General features: G+C 33.9%; 1 protein-coding gene across 3 annotated transcripts in view; it reads left to right on the forward strand.

Moving 5' to 3' along the window:
- The window catches only part of DPH6 (diphthamine biosynthesis 6), a 192,737-nt gene that overhangs the window by 6,837 nt on the left and 169,462 nt on the right, over nucleotides 1-16,438 (forward strand). For all 3 annotated transcript variants that reach the window (XM_063398831.1, XM_063398829.1, XM_063398832.1), the window contains exons 2-3: nucleotides 279-373; nucleotides 3,183-3,376. In XM_063398831.1, the coding sequence (XP_063254901.1) occupies nucleotides 279-373; nucleotides 3,183-3,376 (289 nt within the window). The remainder of the gene's footprint in view (nucleotides 1-278; nucleotides 374-3,182; nucleotides 3,377-16,438) is intronic.

A 16,438-nucleotide genomic window follows, 5' to 3' on the forward strand; every position in this document is an offset into this window, starting at 1 on the left:
CTGTGTTGGTGGCTCTTCTTCATGTAACCTCTCAGATCAGTAATAACATACAAAATTGGTTATGTGCTTTATGGTTACTGCATTTAGGCACTATACATATGTAGTAAATGTATGGTGAAATAATTCTTTTCCTACTGTTACTATTCTACAGTTCTTCGTAACTTCTAACTTTATCAACAGCTCTGATAATACTAACTTTTGAACAGTTAGTCAAAAGTTACAAGAGGCTAAAACTTTTATCTTTACTTTTAATTGCCACTATTTTCTTTTTCTTACAGTGGTGGGAAGGACAGTTGTTATAATATGATGCAATGTGTTGCTGCTGGGCATCAGATTGTTGCTCTAGCCAATTTAAGACCTGCTGAAAATACAGGTAGGAAAATCACATTTCTTGCAGGATTTTTTTTTAAATATATTAGAAGCAATGGAATCACAACCATGCCTGATTAAGTTCCTTTATGTGTTTTTTTCTAGTTTTGCATATTGAAGGCCAATATAGAAACTTTAAAGAGGTAGAAAAAAGAAAGTGCTATGGAGATGTATTAAATGTATTTCTCCTTAAAGGGAAAAAAAAAAAAAGCCCACAAAAAGATGTTAAAAAAGGCTTACACAATTTGACAATGAGAATATTGATAGCCTGGTAGTAAGTGATTGTGTGAGCTCAGTAGCACAAATGCGAAAAAGTGATAGATGATATCATCAACCAAACTAGCACTGGACTTCTAGAAATTGTCTAAACTGGTGCTAAACTAAGTGCTGTAAACCATTCCAGCTGCCAAAAATGTGCCATTGTACTGCTGCTCATCCATTTTTATCTTTGTTTGTCTTTCTCCGTTATTCTAACCCACCATCTGTGAACTGCATTGAGGAACTGATGTGGGTTGGAATTGACCTTGATGTATGGTTTTTTCCTCCTTTTTTCCCTCCTTTTTGTCACAGCCTGGAGGTCTTCTGGGTGCTGTGACCTTCCCTCAGGGAAGCGTTTTTAAAAAGACACTCTTTTGCCCAAGGAGCACAGGCACACCGGTGTGATCAGCTCGGTTGTGAGGGTTGTTGAAGCAACAGAGCTCAGTGGCTTGAGAGATCAGCTCAATGGTGTGAGCTGCCCAGGCAGCCCAACCAAGCAGTGCTCTTCAGGAGGTGTGGGAAGAGAGAACAGGAGACAGTCTTCTGGTCTTCCATAGCTTTCTTTGTTCTCCAGGAACCGGTGACTGAAAGATCTTGAGGGCTTAAGGTGCTGGGGTTTTATAGGGACGTGGGGAGGTGGGGTTTGCCATTTGGGCCAATAGGGGAAGGAAGTAGGGAAACAACCAATCAGGGAAGGGATCCAAAATCAACCAATGAGAGGACAGCAAAACCAGGCACAGGGGTTTTGACCAATGAGGCTTAAGAAATCACCATATGGGGCAAGTGTTCATGGGATAGTTACACCTTTGCTCACCATGACCAAGAGTGAGTCTCCCAGGGACACTGCCTTGGAGGGAGAGCCAGTGCTTCGTATGGTGCGCTCTCCAGGGAAGGGTGTGCAGGCTCTTCTCTGGTGGCCTTAGGGTCCATTGGACCTTTTAGCTTGGAATGATGTTTTTGATCAGTTTCTCAGGAGTTCCACTTTACTTCTGTGTAAAAGGATGGGAGAAACTGGGGTAGTCAGTGGTGAGGTGAGAGAGGAGAATGCTAAAGTATGTTAATTAGTTTCACTGTGTGACATAGGTTAAGCAATTAAATAGGGTATTTGGTACCTGTATTGTAGGAGGGTACACAGAAAGGGAAGGAAAAAGGGAGCTGCCATCACAAATGAGCCATGGGCAGAACTGGCAAATGCTAGGACAAAATAGGAAAAAAATTATTTTCTGGGTAGCTAGGACATAATAATCTCCAATCTTGTTGAAATATGTTGTCTTCAAACTAATTTATCCACGTCAGAAATGTAGAATATTGTCATTAAAAACATAAAATGCTCTCTTTAAGTGTGTAGTTGGAAATTTTATAGAAAGTTAATTGAGGTGCTTCAGGCAATAGTGGATTCTATGCCATTCTTTTTATTTTATCTTGTATCACTGTTGCGTGGAGAGTCTCAATTAATAAAGAAACTGTGTATTCTAAGCAGAATATCACTTAAAGGCCTTGTCATGTTCATGTATGTTGAAATCACTGAATTTTCCTTTAAATCTACTCTTCTGGTCTAGATTGGTTAGTTGTGATTAGGGATTTAGATTTGCCTGTTTTGTGCACAACCGTGTCTGTTGTGTGGCATCAAAGATGACTGGCCTAATTCTTACATCACAAAAGTTATCTTGGTCAGTTACAGACCTTTTCTTTGCAAGATATGCTACACAGGTGTACAGCAGAAATGCTTGATGCCTCTATGTGGATTCAGAGAAGTACCAGAGTTAAAAATTAGCATTAAAATATTACAAGCTAACTGTGTTAGCTTGTAATAAAGTGATCTCACCAATAATGATTTATTACTTTATCCGTCAGTTTGAAATATTATCTGAAAAAATTTATATGTAAATGGTTTATTGTATAATTTGAGATGTAATTCTAATTTGTGATACCTGCATTTTATTTTCTTATCTGCTAGCTACAAACTGCTTGTAAGAAGATTTGGTCAATTTTCTTCTCATGGTTAAGAAAATAGCTTTTTGTTTATATATCAAAACATTATAGTGGTCTACTTTTATTCTACCTAAGCAGAGATAGTTGCCTTTTGTGATGACCATAATAACAATTTTAACAGTCAAGTTTTTGTAAATTTTGACCTCCTATTGCTTTTGACCTCCTATTGCTCAGTGTTGCAGTGCATTGCAAATTTCTTGATCTTAGTATATTGAAATACATTTGAGTTTGTGCCTCTGACCTCTGTTCCTATTGAAATTACCATGTGAATAGAAGCAGAATTGGACCAGTAGGAGATTTTTTGGATGAAGCAGGAAGAAGGGAAGACACCACAATTTGCAAATAGGCAGCATGTTTGTGACAGATGTCTTCCTCTCCATACGTCTGTTGGGTGGAGAAATCTATTTTTTTTCTTTCCATGTTTATAGTGGTGTTGTCACCAAACATCTGTTTGTGAACTGAAAAATATTAACATTCAGGTTTTATCCGTGCTTTGTAGAATTGTCATTATCTGTAATTGTTTCAGCAATGTACCTAATATGATTGTCTCTTAATTGTGGCAGGGAAGACTGATGAATTGGACAGCTATATGTATCAGACAGTAGGACACCATGCCATTGACCTATATGCTGATGCTTTGGATTTGCCGCTCTATCGTGGTTTTATAAAAGGTACCAGTGTAAATACTGGAAGAGTGTATACTGCATGCCAGGAAGATGAGGTTGAAGACCTTTACCAGCTCATGAAACTTGTTAAGGTATGCTGATTGAAAACAATTATATAGTTGGGCCTAATTATATTAACTCATTTATGAATTTAAGTAAATGATCCGCTTAGGTATTTAAGGAAAGTTTTAAGAAAAAAAGGAACACTTATACAGGTTTTACTTCTATTCCTTTCTTCTTCCTTGCACTGTAAACATGTATATCATAACTATATTCATTTTCCCCCAATGTAAATCACTCTTATTAATCCTCATTTCGTTTTAATTCCATTAAGTGAGGATCCTCTTTAGTCCTCATTTCGAGCCAAAACCTTTTTCCTATTGAATGAAAACACCTGTAACAGGTGCTTCGTGTACAACAAAAAACATACTTGTGGCAATCATCTATAAATAGAATATTTAGGTTATTTTACACTTGCAGTACTGTATTGCTTGATTAGTGTAATGAGAGATCTTTTGGATTTTTGCATTTATCAGTGTGTGGAAAATAATATCTGGACATTTCCATTTGAGTACCCTTATGATGTGTAAACCAGAACCTGTTATTTAATTGTGCATTGCAGATCATTCTCCAAGTGTTAAAGAATGTTTTACAATGATAGTTTTGGTTCTGGTAGCCCTGTGATCATACTCTGATATATGATATAGTAGCAATAACATATATCAATCCTTTTTAGCTATGAAATCAATTAAAGAGAGACAATGAGTCCACTTTCTAAACCACTTAAATTTATTCTCTGTTCTTTTTCAAAATCTTTCATATAGTATTTTATTTCTACCAGTATTAAATCAGATCTCATTGAAAAAAATGGAAAACCTCCTGTTGACTCTAGAAGTTTTCCACAGTGTTTGAGTGAGTGAACATGCTATGTCCATTCCAACTAATTGTGTGGATTACTGCAATGTGCAGTACTAAAACCAATAAAATGTTCAGAAAATCAAAATTGCTGTTTTAAATTAAGTAACTATGTGATTTTATTGATCAAACTGGTATAGACTACTTAATGAAACTGCAGATAAAGGTGTTTGTAGTCTTCATGTATTGAACATTTTCTAGCTCACTTTCTTCATTAAAATGAGAATTGAGATTCATGAACCTATATATTTCAGACTTTATTCTGAATTCAGTTGAAAAAAATCAAATTGCAGATAAGACCTAAGAATGTGGTCTGAATGCAGAGTACTTCCTGACCTATCTTGAAGTCAAATGTTGCACCTTCTAAATATTTTTGGCAAGGAAATTCCATTCTTCTAAGGTAAAATTAAGATCAATAAGCTTTGTTGGAGTATGAGACTACAGAGCAGGAGAACAGTACAGTAGATGGTACAGCCTCGAGTTGTGCTCGGGAGGTTTAGGTTGGATATTAGGAAACATTACTGAAAGGAGTATCAAGCATTGGAACAGGCTGCCTGGGGAAATGGTTGAGTCACTGTCTCTGGAGGTACTTAAAAGTTGTGTAGACTAGATGCCTAGGGATGTGGTTTAGTGGTGGACTTGGCAGTGTTAGGTTAATGGTTGGACTTGATTTCAAGGGCCTTTTGCAACCTAAATGATTCTATGATTATGCTCTAGAGTGCTTCTCAGAGGTTTTAAATGGAATGTGCATATCCTGCAGTACAAGGATCAAAAGAAATATGATACAGCACTTTTAAATTATTTTTGAACCATGATAGTATTAGAGATTGGAAGGACTGATACCTACTGTCTCATAAAGCTGCATGCTAGCAGCTTTCTGCTGCTGGGCAAGGTAATAAATTACTGATCAATTTAATTAAAAATGGGCAAATTAGTGGCAATTAAGATGATACTTCCTCTATGGTTCTTGCTGTCTTTGGAGGAATGGATCCCAGACATAAATTAATGCTAGTGTTAAATCTTGACAACTTCTGCTTTGGAAGTTTGTACATGATAATTATAACTATAGCTGAAAGAGATGTTATCATGTTGTCTGGAACTAAATAACTATTTCTTTCCTGTATAGAAATATTAAGCCCACTATATGATATCTTAAAAGTCATAAATATTAACAATATACTGCCTTTATGTTAGACTTTATATAACAATGTCTTTACAGTACAACCTAGCTATGAAGTTCTGGTACAAAAGTTTCAGTAAATGTCTTGCATATTTTGATGAATAATTGAAATTATGACGGGAAATAAACTACAGCTACTATGGTATTTTAGGAACTTTGAAAGCTTTCTGGTTTTTTTCACAATTTTTAATTACTGCTGTTTAGTGCTTTGCTATTTATGTCTTAATTGCTGAGGATTTTGCTTTAGGAGTGTTTTTCCCCAGATGTTAATAGTTTTAAACAGAGAAGTCAATTTGCATTCTCTTGAAGGGAGGGGATGAGTTCTGTGGAAGCCTTGTCAAAACCATCTCAGAGTGATTGTAAGTTTAAAACATTGGTCAATAACACAGCTCTCTTATTCAGTCAAATGGTTTGGGGCAAAGACTACAGGGAAAGTGTGTCTAAATCAAAATCATGTAGTGTACCTTCCTTTCCATTGGCAAAGAATGCCTCTATTGCAAGTATTTATTTAGTAAAAAATTCAAACAAGAACACTTTTTAAAAACTGTATGAATTTGGAAGTAGACAATGTTTTTAAAAACAGTGTTATGAGAACAAGATTGCCAAAGAATTAAATATTCTCTCACAGTTCTGGGAAACCCAGGACAACAATCCTGTTCATGTGACTCAGTGAGTGATACTGACTGTCAATGACTGTATACCTATTTAATTTTGTCACAAACCCAGGTGATTGATAGGTATAAAGGCAATTCATATGTATGTTTTAGTTGCCTAATGCTATGTTTTAGATTCTATATTCAGTATATATTGTGAAACATATCAGAATACTTATATGTGACTTGTACAGACAAAGATTTGGGTGCTTAGGAAAAATACATAAATAAATGTAACATAGTATTCTATCACAGCATTGCTTAATTGTCTTCTGTTACAAGACACATATAAAAGACTGTAAAGTATGTGGGAATAATCGCTTGGGTTTTGGATGTCTGCTATACGTGGCTTCAGTTGTATGATGTACACGATAAAGACTGGTAGTGTACTCTTAATTCACACAAATAAGGTTTGCAGAATTTCTTAGGAGTCTTCAAGAGGCCAAATAATTCTTAGTTGTAGAATCCTGATTGACTTGAAGGTCCTCAGCATGCTCTTCACCAGATTACTTTTGTAGTTTATGAGTTCAGACAAAGTAGGTAGGCTTTCCCCTCTCATTTATGGGATTCAGAGAGTTCAGAAGAGTTATGTTCTCCGAGTTTGTTCAGAAGAGTAATCTTCCATGTTTTCATTGAAGAAAATCTGGTCTTTTCTCTGTTATGATTTGAATATAGATAGAATATCCATAGATATATAGATGAATTCCTCAGAGTTGTATTTCTTAACATTTTGGAGAAAGATTAAATTATATGAAGAGGTACTTTTCTTTATGCTGAATTTCCAAAATAATCTCTCCTCCATAATTTTTTTTTGCTTACATTGTGATTATTGTAAATTACTGTGCCCTTGATATACTGATAGATTACCTGTATATCTAATTCAACAGTTCAAATACAGAATTTTTGTATGTCAAGTAAAATTATACTGTAAGTATTGAAAAAAAAATTGTAAAAAATCTTCAATACCCAATTGAGGGAAGCTGTGATAGATAAAACGATGGAAGTTATTGATTGCGCCCCTTAGTAGTCATGTAGATTTGATGAACATTTGGAGATCTCCTAGCACAGTTCTTTTTGTCTGTAGACATGCAAGTTAAATGTGTACTTTTAGAAATTGTATGAAATGGTTGCTTACACTGACAAGAAATAAATAACTGTGCTTCTTGATAAAATAAGATTTTTTTTGAGAGAGAAATATTTGCTTTGTTTATTCATAGACTTCTTTCCTCCACCTTCTATGAGTAAATTTTTGTCTGTAAGGATTTGGATTGTCCCTCTGCCCTCATTGTATTAAATTATTACATTTTTTAATCGACTTATTTTTTCTTTTAAGTAATTCTGGATTGGAGTTCCATAGCTTCCTCCACCTCAGGAATGACCGTTGTCATTAGCAGTGAATAAAAGTGTGAATGAAGGGAAAAAGAGTAAGAAGGAATTGCATAGCTGGGAATGATTTAGGCAGTGTAAAAATAATTATGTATCTTGTTTCATTCAAAACACAGGGTTTATTTAGTTGTTGGGAGGGTTTTGTATGAATTTTAAAATGAGATGGGAAATTTTACAATATGGAAATTTTTTTAATCAACAGGATGCCTGGAATTCTGTTTCTCATCTGACCAGCTCAGGCAGTGTCAGAATTTTTGGCTTTTTTTTAATAAGGGGATCTTCAGTGATATCTTTGAGGTAGTTTCCTACTGTGAGAAATGTTGGCTTTATGTAAACAAAAAAGTCACTGTATTTTTCCCTCTTAGGTGCTTGGAGTTGTTTCCACTCACGCCCTGTCTTGTTGTGTTAATATTGAATAAGCAGAGACAGTCAGGCTGGTGGTGAAAGATGGTAAGCAACCCTGAGGGCTTGTTCTGGTCAGCTTGAAACCTCTGATTGCCAGGTTTTCCTAATTTCCCATTTCCAGGGCATCTCTAGTGTGACCTTGCTCACTGAATATGATGTTCTGGGTTGCAAGATTCTCACATGCATTTGAGAATGGACAGCCAGGCATTGTTTATAGGACTCCAAATGAACCGTGCTCTTGCAGCAGTTTGATAAACACACATTTCCTCCTTTTATCAGTGAGATTGCAGAATGTGAAGTATGAGTTTCCAGTTTTACTCATTCCCTTCAGACCTTTTCCTGTTTAAAAACTGAATCTCACTAAATGGATGATGATACATCCTTAGATTTTGTTTTGCTTTTTTTTTATTGTTGTTTTGAATTCAGCTTACTGGTCACTGACATTATTTCAGTGCCTACCTTGACCAGGTTTGATAGACTTTCAGATAAAAGCTTTCCATTTGTTCCACACAGAAAAGGTTCATCCCTATAAATGTGAAGTGAATGCTAATTAACAGTAATGACTTCTAATGACTTTGCTTTTATACTCCTTTAGGAGCACAGCTATTATCCAATGCAGTTAAGTGAAATGCTTGTATATGAATCAACAATGCTGTATTTCTTCTCTCAGCTATTGCTCATAATCAAGCTTTGAATAAATTACGATAGCAAAATTGGTTTTAATGTGTTCTATTGCATAAGGAGAAAGGAACCTTAAATATCTTGTTAAATATAGTTAGTTATCTAGTAACATTTTGGCATTAATTATTGTAGTTAAATGAAAAAATGCATTAAGATATTTGAGTCAATTTTGTAAACATTATCAAAACTTTTTTCATCGTTTGAATTGTATTTAAGTGATGTGCATAGACGCAACAGTCCCTGAAGCAGCCCCATTTGTATCCAATTGCATGTCTCTAGGAATGCACTGCAAATTTCTGCCTTCAAATGTAGTCAAGTTTTACACAGAAGGAACATGTTTTATACCTTTTCACTTAGTGTCATAGAGTATATACAGAAGGTTAATAGGCATTTATGCATTTCTTTTATCAAAATCTAACAAACTGTTAGATTTTTTTTAAGTGTATGCAAACTGCCTGTCTGCCTGCAATCATATACAGTTTAAAAAGGTGTATAAAAGTAGTACTAGAGAAATTTTTATCAACAGCTGGAAACAATAAAATAAGAGGAAACTTTATTTTAGCATAACTAGACTGCCAGAAACAATGGTAATGAAAAGAGGTTACTAGACTGGTAGAATGTTAAGCAATTTTAAAATAATTCTGGTTTAGGAACAGAATTAGGCTAAAGACAGTATATATGAATTTGAAATTTAGAAAACTTTTCCACTTAGCCTTGCACATACAGGGCCTGTTTGGAAGGTGGACGTGGCAAAACCTGGATGAAACCCATTTCTGACATGAACATTAGTTTTTGTTTTAATTTATCTTTTATTAACAAGTTGCTTGAAACAATTACTTAAATCACTTAGAAATTCTAGGTCTCAGTATCTGTGAAGGAACTGAAGTCTTGCTTAGTCAATATATTTATGTTGTCTGGTTTTGCAATTTCTAAAAAAAATTAGATTTTCTTTTTCTGTGGCAGTTTCCTTTCATGTAGTACATCTGTCTTTGCATGCTTAGAGACAATTCTTTCACAGTTACTATCACAGTTCTTATGGATGTGGATGTGAGTGAGTATCCACAGGCACCGTCTGTGGTTTTGATTTTGTTTGTTTTGTTCATTCCTTCACATAGCTTTAGACAATTTTCTGGTATGTTTCATTTGTTTGAGTATCTTCTTGGTTCAAATTTATTCTTTGGTTTATTATGAAATCATTGCCAAACTTAATTTCAAATTACCTTCCATGGTACTCTTTAAATGCCAATTTGACATAAAAGTCCTGTGTTTTTTGCTGTAGTACTGCAAAACATGCTGCATGTGGGTTTTGCCACCACAATGTGGAAAAAAAGTAACAGCTTTCTTCTCTGAAGTTTTATTAAATGATTGATACTATCCATATCTTATTTCAGTACTTCTGCTTCTTAATTGGCATCTTAGTAATGCTTTTAAAATATAAAAATGAAAAATACAAAGAACATTAATTGTTCTGTACTGTTCTGTAGCTGACTGTTTTATATTATTTGCAATTCTCATTAGGCAGTGCTAAAACACATTTCAAAATTTATAAGTGCTTAAAAATGTAATTGGGGTTATTTCTATAAAATAAGATCAAAGGCAAACTTTTATGTAGACTAGCAGTAAAACATTTATCAAATTTGTTGTCATAAATATTTGTATCTCTGAAGCCCATTTGTTGCATAAAAATCATTTTGCATAGATTTACTAAGGTATTTACTCTGACTTATTTAACATACTTTCCCCTTTCATATGAATGTCAAACATACAGCAGTTTCAGGGTTACCTTATTTTCAGCTGGACACTTGCTGGTTTTGATCAGTATATTTAAAGGTAATTCTTCTGGAAGGGGTAGGATTTAATTTGGTTTATGTTGCACCAATGTTACTGCTTTCAAAATAGAAAGGATTGATTTGTAAGTTTCATGAAAAGGAATAAAGCAGAACTGGCCTTTTACACTATGAAAGGACTGTATAGTGTGAAGATATTCTTCCTGTTGATAAATTCTGCCTGTGAAAGGATTGCATAACACTCATCACTCATTTTCATATTGATTATGAGTGGGATTCCAGTAATAGGTTGCTGTTTGCAAAGGATAAGGCGGCACTATGATTAGTTACCTCTTCCATAGAAAGCTCTACAAAGGAAAATGCCAAATGTGTACACTGCAGTATTCCTATCAGCCTGACAGTCTGTTCTGTGAACTTTTCTTTCAGTCCATTTTCCTTCAGAAATACAGCTTCAATGTTTTTTTCCTTATTATTGTTTTAGGTTTAGTGCATTTGCATGCTCTCCTAACTCCTGATTCTTTCTTTAGTCAGTTATTTATTTTCCTGACAATCTTCTTCTAGGGCCTATCACCATTGTATCTCTTAAAAACTGATACAACAGTGCCCTCTGTAGTTTCTCCCCACATGGTTACTACCTGCAGCTGGTTTTGAGCATTTAGGTAAAGAACAGGATGTTTAGATTTATTTTTAGCTCAAAGAAAAGCTGCTTTTTTCTTAAGGAAATATTCTAATTTTTCACTGACTATTTCATATGCAAAAAAGGGAACAAAAGAGGCTATTCTGACTCAGCTTCTAGATTTATAAGATCTTCTGTCATTATCTAGTGTGAATTTGAAATTTTATCAGGCATTCATTCAAGGCAGTTGTTAAAATGACTGGATGGGATTTTCTGAGATTTTCAGGCCTTCCTGAAGCTTTTGTTTGAAGTGGAGCTTCAAAACAAAATAATTTTAAACATACTTCCTTTGTGCTTTCTACTTTTCCTAATTTAGATTTTACATCATCTGCCAGAGACTAAAGACATGCTTGCCAGCAGAGCACCTAAGCTTTATTAATGATGTTGTTTTAATTCACACAGTGACTGAAGTAATTGTTGTTCATTAGCATTGATTTGTCTCCAAAACTAATTTACAATTTAGATTTCTCTTTTAACTCATTGTAGTTTAATATGCAAATAACTTTTTAGTCTGTGTTTTCTACAGAACTTATTGGACAAGTTTAGTATTGAACACGCATGTTCCCTGCATTTGCATACGTGCACATTCTCATCCATGAGCTGCCATTTAAATATTATAAACTGCAATAAAAAAGAATGACCTTTTAAAAAATAAATGCTTTAACTACAATTAGTTGCTTCTGTAACAGCATCATAAAAGTCACTCTGTGAAAAGTTAAATGGCTTACTTTATGATGGGGAGTGTTAATGTACATGTAGAACACACTCTTAATGGACTTCCATGAAATGAAATTCATAAGTCATTGCAGTAAATTATAGTTAATGATGTAACCATAGATGACTATTCAAAACATTCCTGTATCTCTAATGATTTGTGTAGAGCACATGACTGACCACATGCCTTAGTTCATTTGGAATAGATGGATAAATGCATGAGCTTTCTACTTTTGAAGACCCTTTTTTCTGTGTAACAAGTGGTAAGAGTTTTGGTAGGGTAAAAAATACATCACAACCATTTGCAGTATTTGAGGTATGGTAATAAATGGTGAGGAGGACTAATTTAATATTAAATTAGGAGTTGAGATCCTTCAGAAGTGTTGTGTGTAGAAGCTTTATTTTTTTTCTATTTTATGGGTAATCACCAGCCTCTAGTCATATGTCTGCTTTTTGCCATGAGTTTTTTTTATTCTGAAATGTTACTGGAGGATGCAACTATTATGCCATAATGTGCGCTGACTAATCCATAAAATAGCCCATATTTACTATTTACTACATTATATCCAGTAATATAATGAAATTTCAGAAGTAGAAAGGTTACCCATGTTATTTGAGTGAAGCAACTATTATTCTACTGGCAGAAAAGTAATGTGGTCAAGTAATTTTACAATAAAGATAATTTGTTTAAAGTTACTTTCTCTCTAAATTTAACAGAAACTTCAAATCAAGCTTGGTTCTTTCACCAATTGCATAATTATGGTTAGTCTTAAATATTGAGGCAGGGTGGAGATAATTTTTGCTAATGAGCTTCTTCATTTATTGGAGGGTTCTTACATAACAAGTGGGGGTTTTTTTATACAGTACAGCCAAACTATGGATTTTTTAATAATTTTTAAAGTGATCTTGAAGTTTACTTCATGAAGGAAGGGTAGAAATGCATATTAGAAAAGAAAAAAAAAAGCAATATAAATTTCTACTTTAAATAGATACTTTGAGATTATTTTTTAAATGGAACTTCATCACAGTTCATTCTTTATAAATAATTGTGGCTTACAGATCAGTGGGAATTATGCTTAGAAAATGAATTCTTAGTTAAAATAATATTTTAATAAAGAAAACAGGTGTTTTGTTATAAGTGTGATCTGTTTAGCAGTGATAGAAGGTTTTAATTTTAAATTGTATCCTTTGAGATAGATAAGATGTCTATTCAGAAAAATGAATAAGGTGTATTTTATTGCAATGAAACTTGCCAATTAAAATTCAGCATAATTAATACAGTGATAAGTATCGATTGTAATATTGGAGGCAATGTATTACAGCTTTTCTGTCTATGGAGAGCTGACATAATTTATCAAAACTGGGCAAAGAAGTGACAAAGCAGCCAGTGCAGATCCTTATAGGAAATATGTTTAGTCGACATACTTTTTTATGTTTTTACTTAAAATGTCAATGTCTTTACCCCATTCTATAATCATTATCTATCCCTAAAGTACCATGCCTCTTTTCATTCAGTTGGATTATGTGATCTGTGTCTCAAATTTATAATAGAATATATGCTTAAGGAAAATTTATAGTTGAAAATAGTTGTTTTCAAATAACTTGCTTAAGATCATGAAATAAATTTCAAATGTTCTTTCATAAAATCTAAGGTGATTCAGAGTAGTTAAGGGTACTTCTGATGATTGTCTTAATTTTCATTTTTAGTATTTCTTTAATTTTGAAATACCAAAAAATGTGAAGATTGCATGTTTGGTATCTATTTTATATGTAAAATAATAAATACCTATCCCAATTTACTTTTTTACAACTGGTTTACAGTTGCCTACACAATAACACTACTTACATGAAGAAAAACAAATAGTGCAATCTAAATTGTAACATTATTTGACATACCAAAAAAAAATATTGACTTTTCTTGCCGGGGACATTTATGAGACTTTTTTATTGACCCTAGGGCATATTATTATGCCTTTATGATTATATTTAAGTTTTAAGACTTCCTTTTTTTTAGGGTATTCTTTAAAAGACTTTTTTTATTTCACTTTTAAGACATTCTTTCTCTTGAACTTGATCACATGAGAGAGGATCTTTGATGACATAATATTTTTAAAGAAAAATATTAGTATTTAGGCTTTACTTGGTTACTTGATGGCCCGTTTTTGTAACTACCAGAAATATAGATAATAGCCTCCAGCAATACAGATAAAATTACAGTGAAGTGACAGTAGATACTGAGGAGTTAGGAACTGAAAACAAATTAACACTTTTCCTTTGAAATTTGATCTTACAGACCTATTTGTTCTACATTCCTTAGGCATTTTGCTTTACTGTCTTCTGTATTATCCACAACCCCTCCTTTTTCTTTTTTTCTTTACAGTGTACTTTTGGTATCTAGAACTCTGATAGCATTGTATTCCATGAAGACACAGTTTGTTACAAAGTATGTAATCCATGAGGGACATTAAACCAGCTGACTTTGTTGCCTTGGTTTTTTTCAACTTCTATGTTCCCTGGCCAATGTATCAGGATTAATCTATATAGATACATAATATTTTGTAGAACTTGAGTTAAATTCTAATATTAGTGATTTTACAGACCTAGATACTCTTGCTTTATTTATTTACTGGGATTAATTTATTAAACTTTCTTGTTTATATAGTCGTGTTTCTTTGTGCTACAGTTTGTCCAGTATTTTTATTTTTCTTTCACATGCCCTAATTCTCTTTAGACTGCTGCAAATTTCCAGTAATTTTGGTGGTTTTGTGCTACAATAACCCTTTTGGCCACCTTTGGGATTATCCTTATCCTTTGGAGACCAGTCCTGTGTTCTCTGAAACTCTGTCAGTCATTATTTATTACCCACTTGTCATTGTGACTTATTCATTGCTTACATCACCATTCTCAAACGTAAGAAATGGTGAACAGTGCGATGAAGGAAAGATCAATAAATGCTTTCAAAGGAAGATTTACCATGAGACTTAGATCTTCTTTTTAATACTAAATCTGTGCTATTAGTTCTGAGATAGTTTTAATAGCTTGACATCAAGTACCCTGTTTCACAAAATGGTAAGATACTATTGCGTTAACTAACTTTTGTGGAGCAGGAGGACCTCGACAATTAATTTTTATAATATAAAACTTTCTAATTGTCAATACTTTGTGTATTTTCCTGAATGCTTATCTTCTGAACTTGAAAACATGTTGTTTCCTCCCCTAAGAAAAAGTGATAAAACATTTATCAAAGAAATGCTTGAAAATATTTCTTTGAATTTTAGTGATACTGTTTTTGTAACTGCACAAAGAGAGGAGAGGGCTTATTTGGAAAGCATCAATTGGAAAAAAACAGAAAAATATTTTACTTCTCCCCATGTCTATTTTAATTGTTTTGAGAGCTTCGTGACCCATGCTGTTTTGCTAAAGCATCCAATTTCATGTGATATGGTTGCTCTTGACACTCTAGTAAAAAGTAGGTGCTCGAGAAAACTGTTTGAGTATAGGTAATATTAATTTTTGTGTAAGTTGCAGATACAGGCAGCTGAGAATTTGAAAGCAGCAAATGCATAATTTCTTACTCTCCTTTGTGTATCTTCTACTTCAAATAAGCTGGAAAATCAGATTTTAATCATACTGTATTAACATTGTATGTTGAAAGCCCCTGGGAGGAACTTAAACAGAAAGGTCTCATGGGTGTGTGATGTTTCCTAATTTTTTACTTCTTCATTCTGCAATGGTAATTTTTTTCCATTTTTGAAGTGAAGATAAAAAGATCTATAAGAAATGTACACATACTTTGGACGAGCAGGCACATGAGGAAGCTGGAAAGCTATGCAACAACTTCTCAAACATAAAATGCAGGAGTGCCACATCTAATTGGCAGCCTAGTGCTATTTCATCAATAGGAAACAGTTTCATGGGCTAAATTTTTCTGTTCATAGGATAATGAGGGTGTTTAATAGGGCGTTTCATTGGGAAGTTCTGTTCAGTCTGTTAGTTTCTTCTTTCACCTCATAGTTGCTGCTCCATCAGTTAGTGGATATTCTCAGTGCTGTTTTCTTATCAGCTGCTCCCAATATAGTTATGTCCGTGACATTCCAGCCTTGGAATGTTCTCAGTAATTATTTTGCTAGGCTGTCAGAATTTTGACTGCCAGAATATTCCTGAGAAGTAAAAACTGAAGAGAAGGTTTGTCACATTATATAACATGGGTGTAGTACAGTATAGAATAGGAACTTCTTTCCTTGCTGCAGCAGAAATGCAAGGCAGTATAGTTGAATATTTTGAAAGATACGCTCTCCAGTCTTAAAGCGTGCATTAGACAGTGCTGTAGATAGTGTCATGTACTGTATGTTGGCAGACTATCAGCCTGATATAGCTGCTAGTAGTTAACCTACTTCCAACTTAAGCATGAGTCAAAATTGCAGAAATATAAGAAATCTTTTAGGTATTAGACTTCTGTATTTTATCAAGGCAATATATCATGTTAAAAATAATAATAAAATATTTAAATATATCAGAAATTCAAACCCAGGAGCTTCCTTGCGTCCAGGCTTGTTTTCAGTTAGTGTACTGGCATGCTGATTTGTGGCAAGCGTTGTTCTACTCCTAATTCTTGGGAAGTTTCCTTTCCCTTACTTCTAAAGTCTATCAACATTCTTTCCCTGCTCCACTCGGCACTCTGTGAGCTACGTGATGTGCTAAGAGGATAACAAAATTGCAACCTGTTTGTAAAACACCTTAACTGGAGAAATGAATAA

This window comes from Prinia subflava, chromosome 5 (assembly GCF_021018805.1).
Source record: "Prinia subflava isolate CZ2003 ecotype Zambia chromosome 5, Cam_Psub_1.2, whole genome shotgun sequence".
In the NCBI taxonomy this organism is placed as follows: Eukaryota; Metazoa; Chordata; class Aves; order Passeriformes; family Cisticolidae; genus Prinia; species Prinia subflava.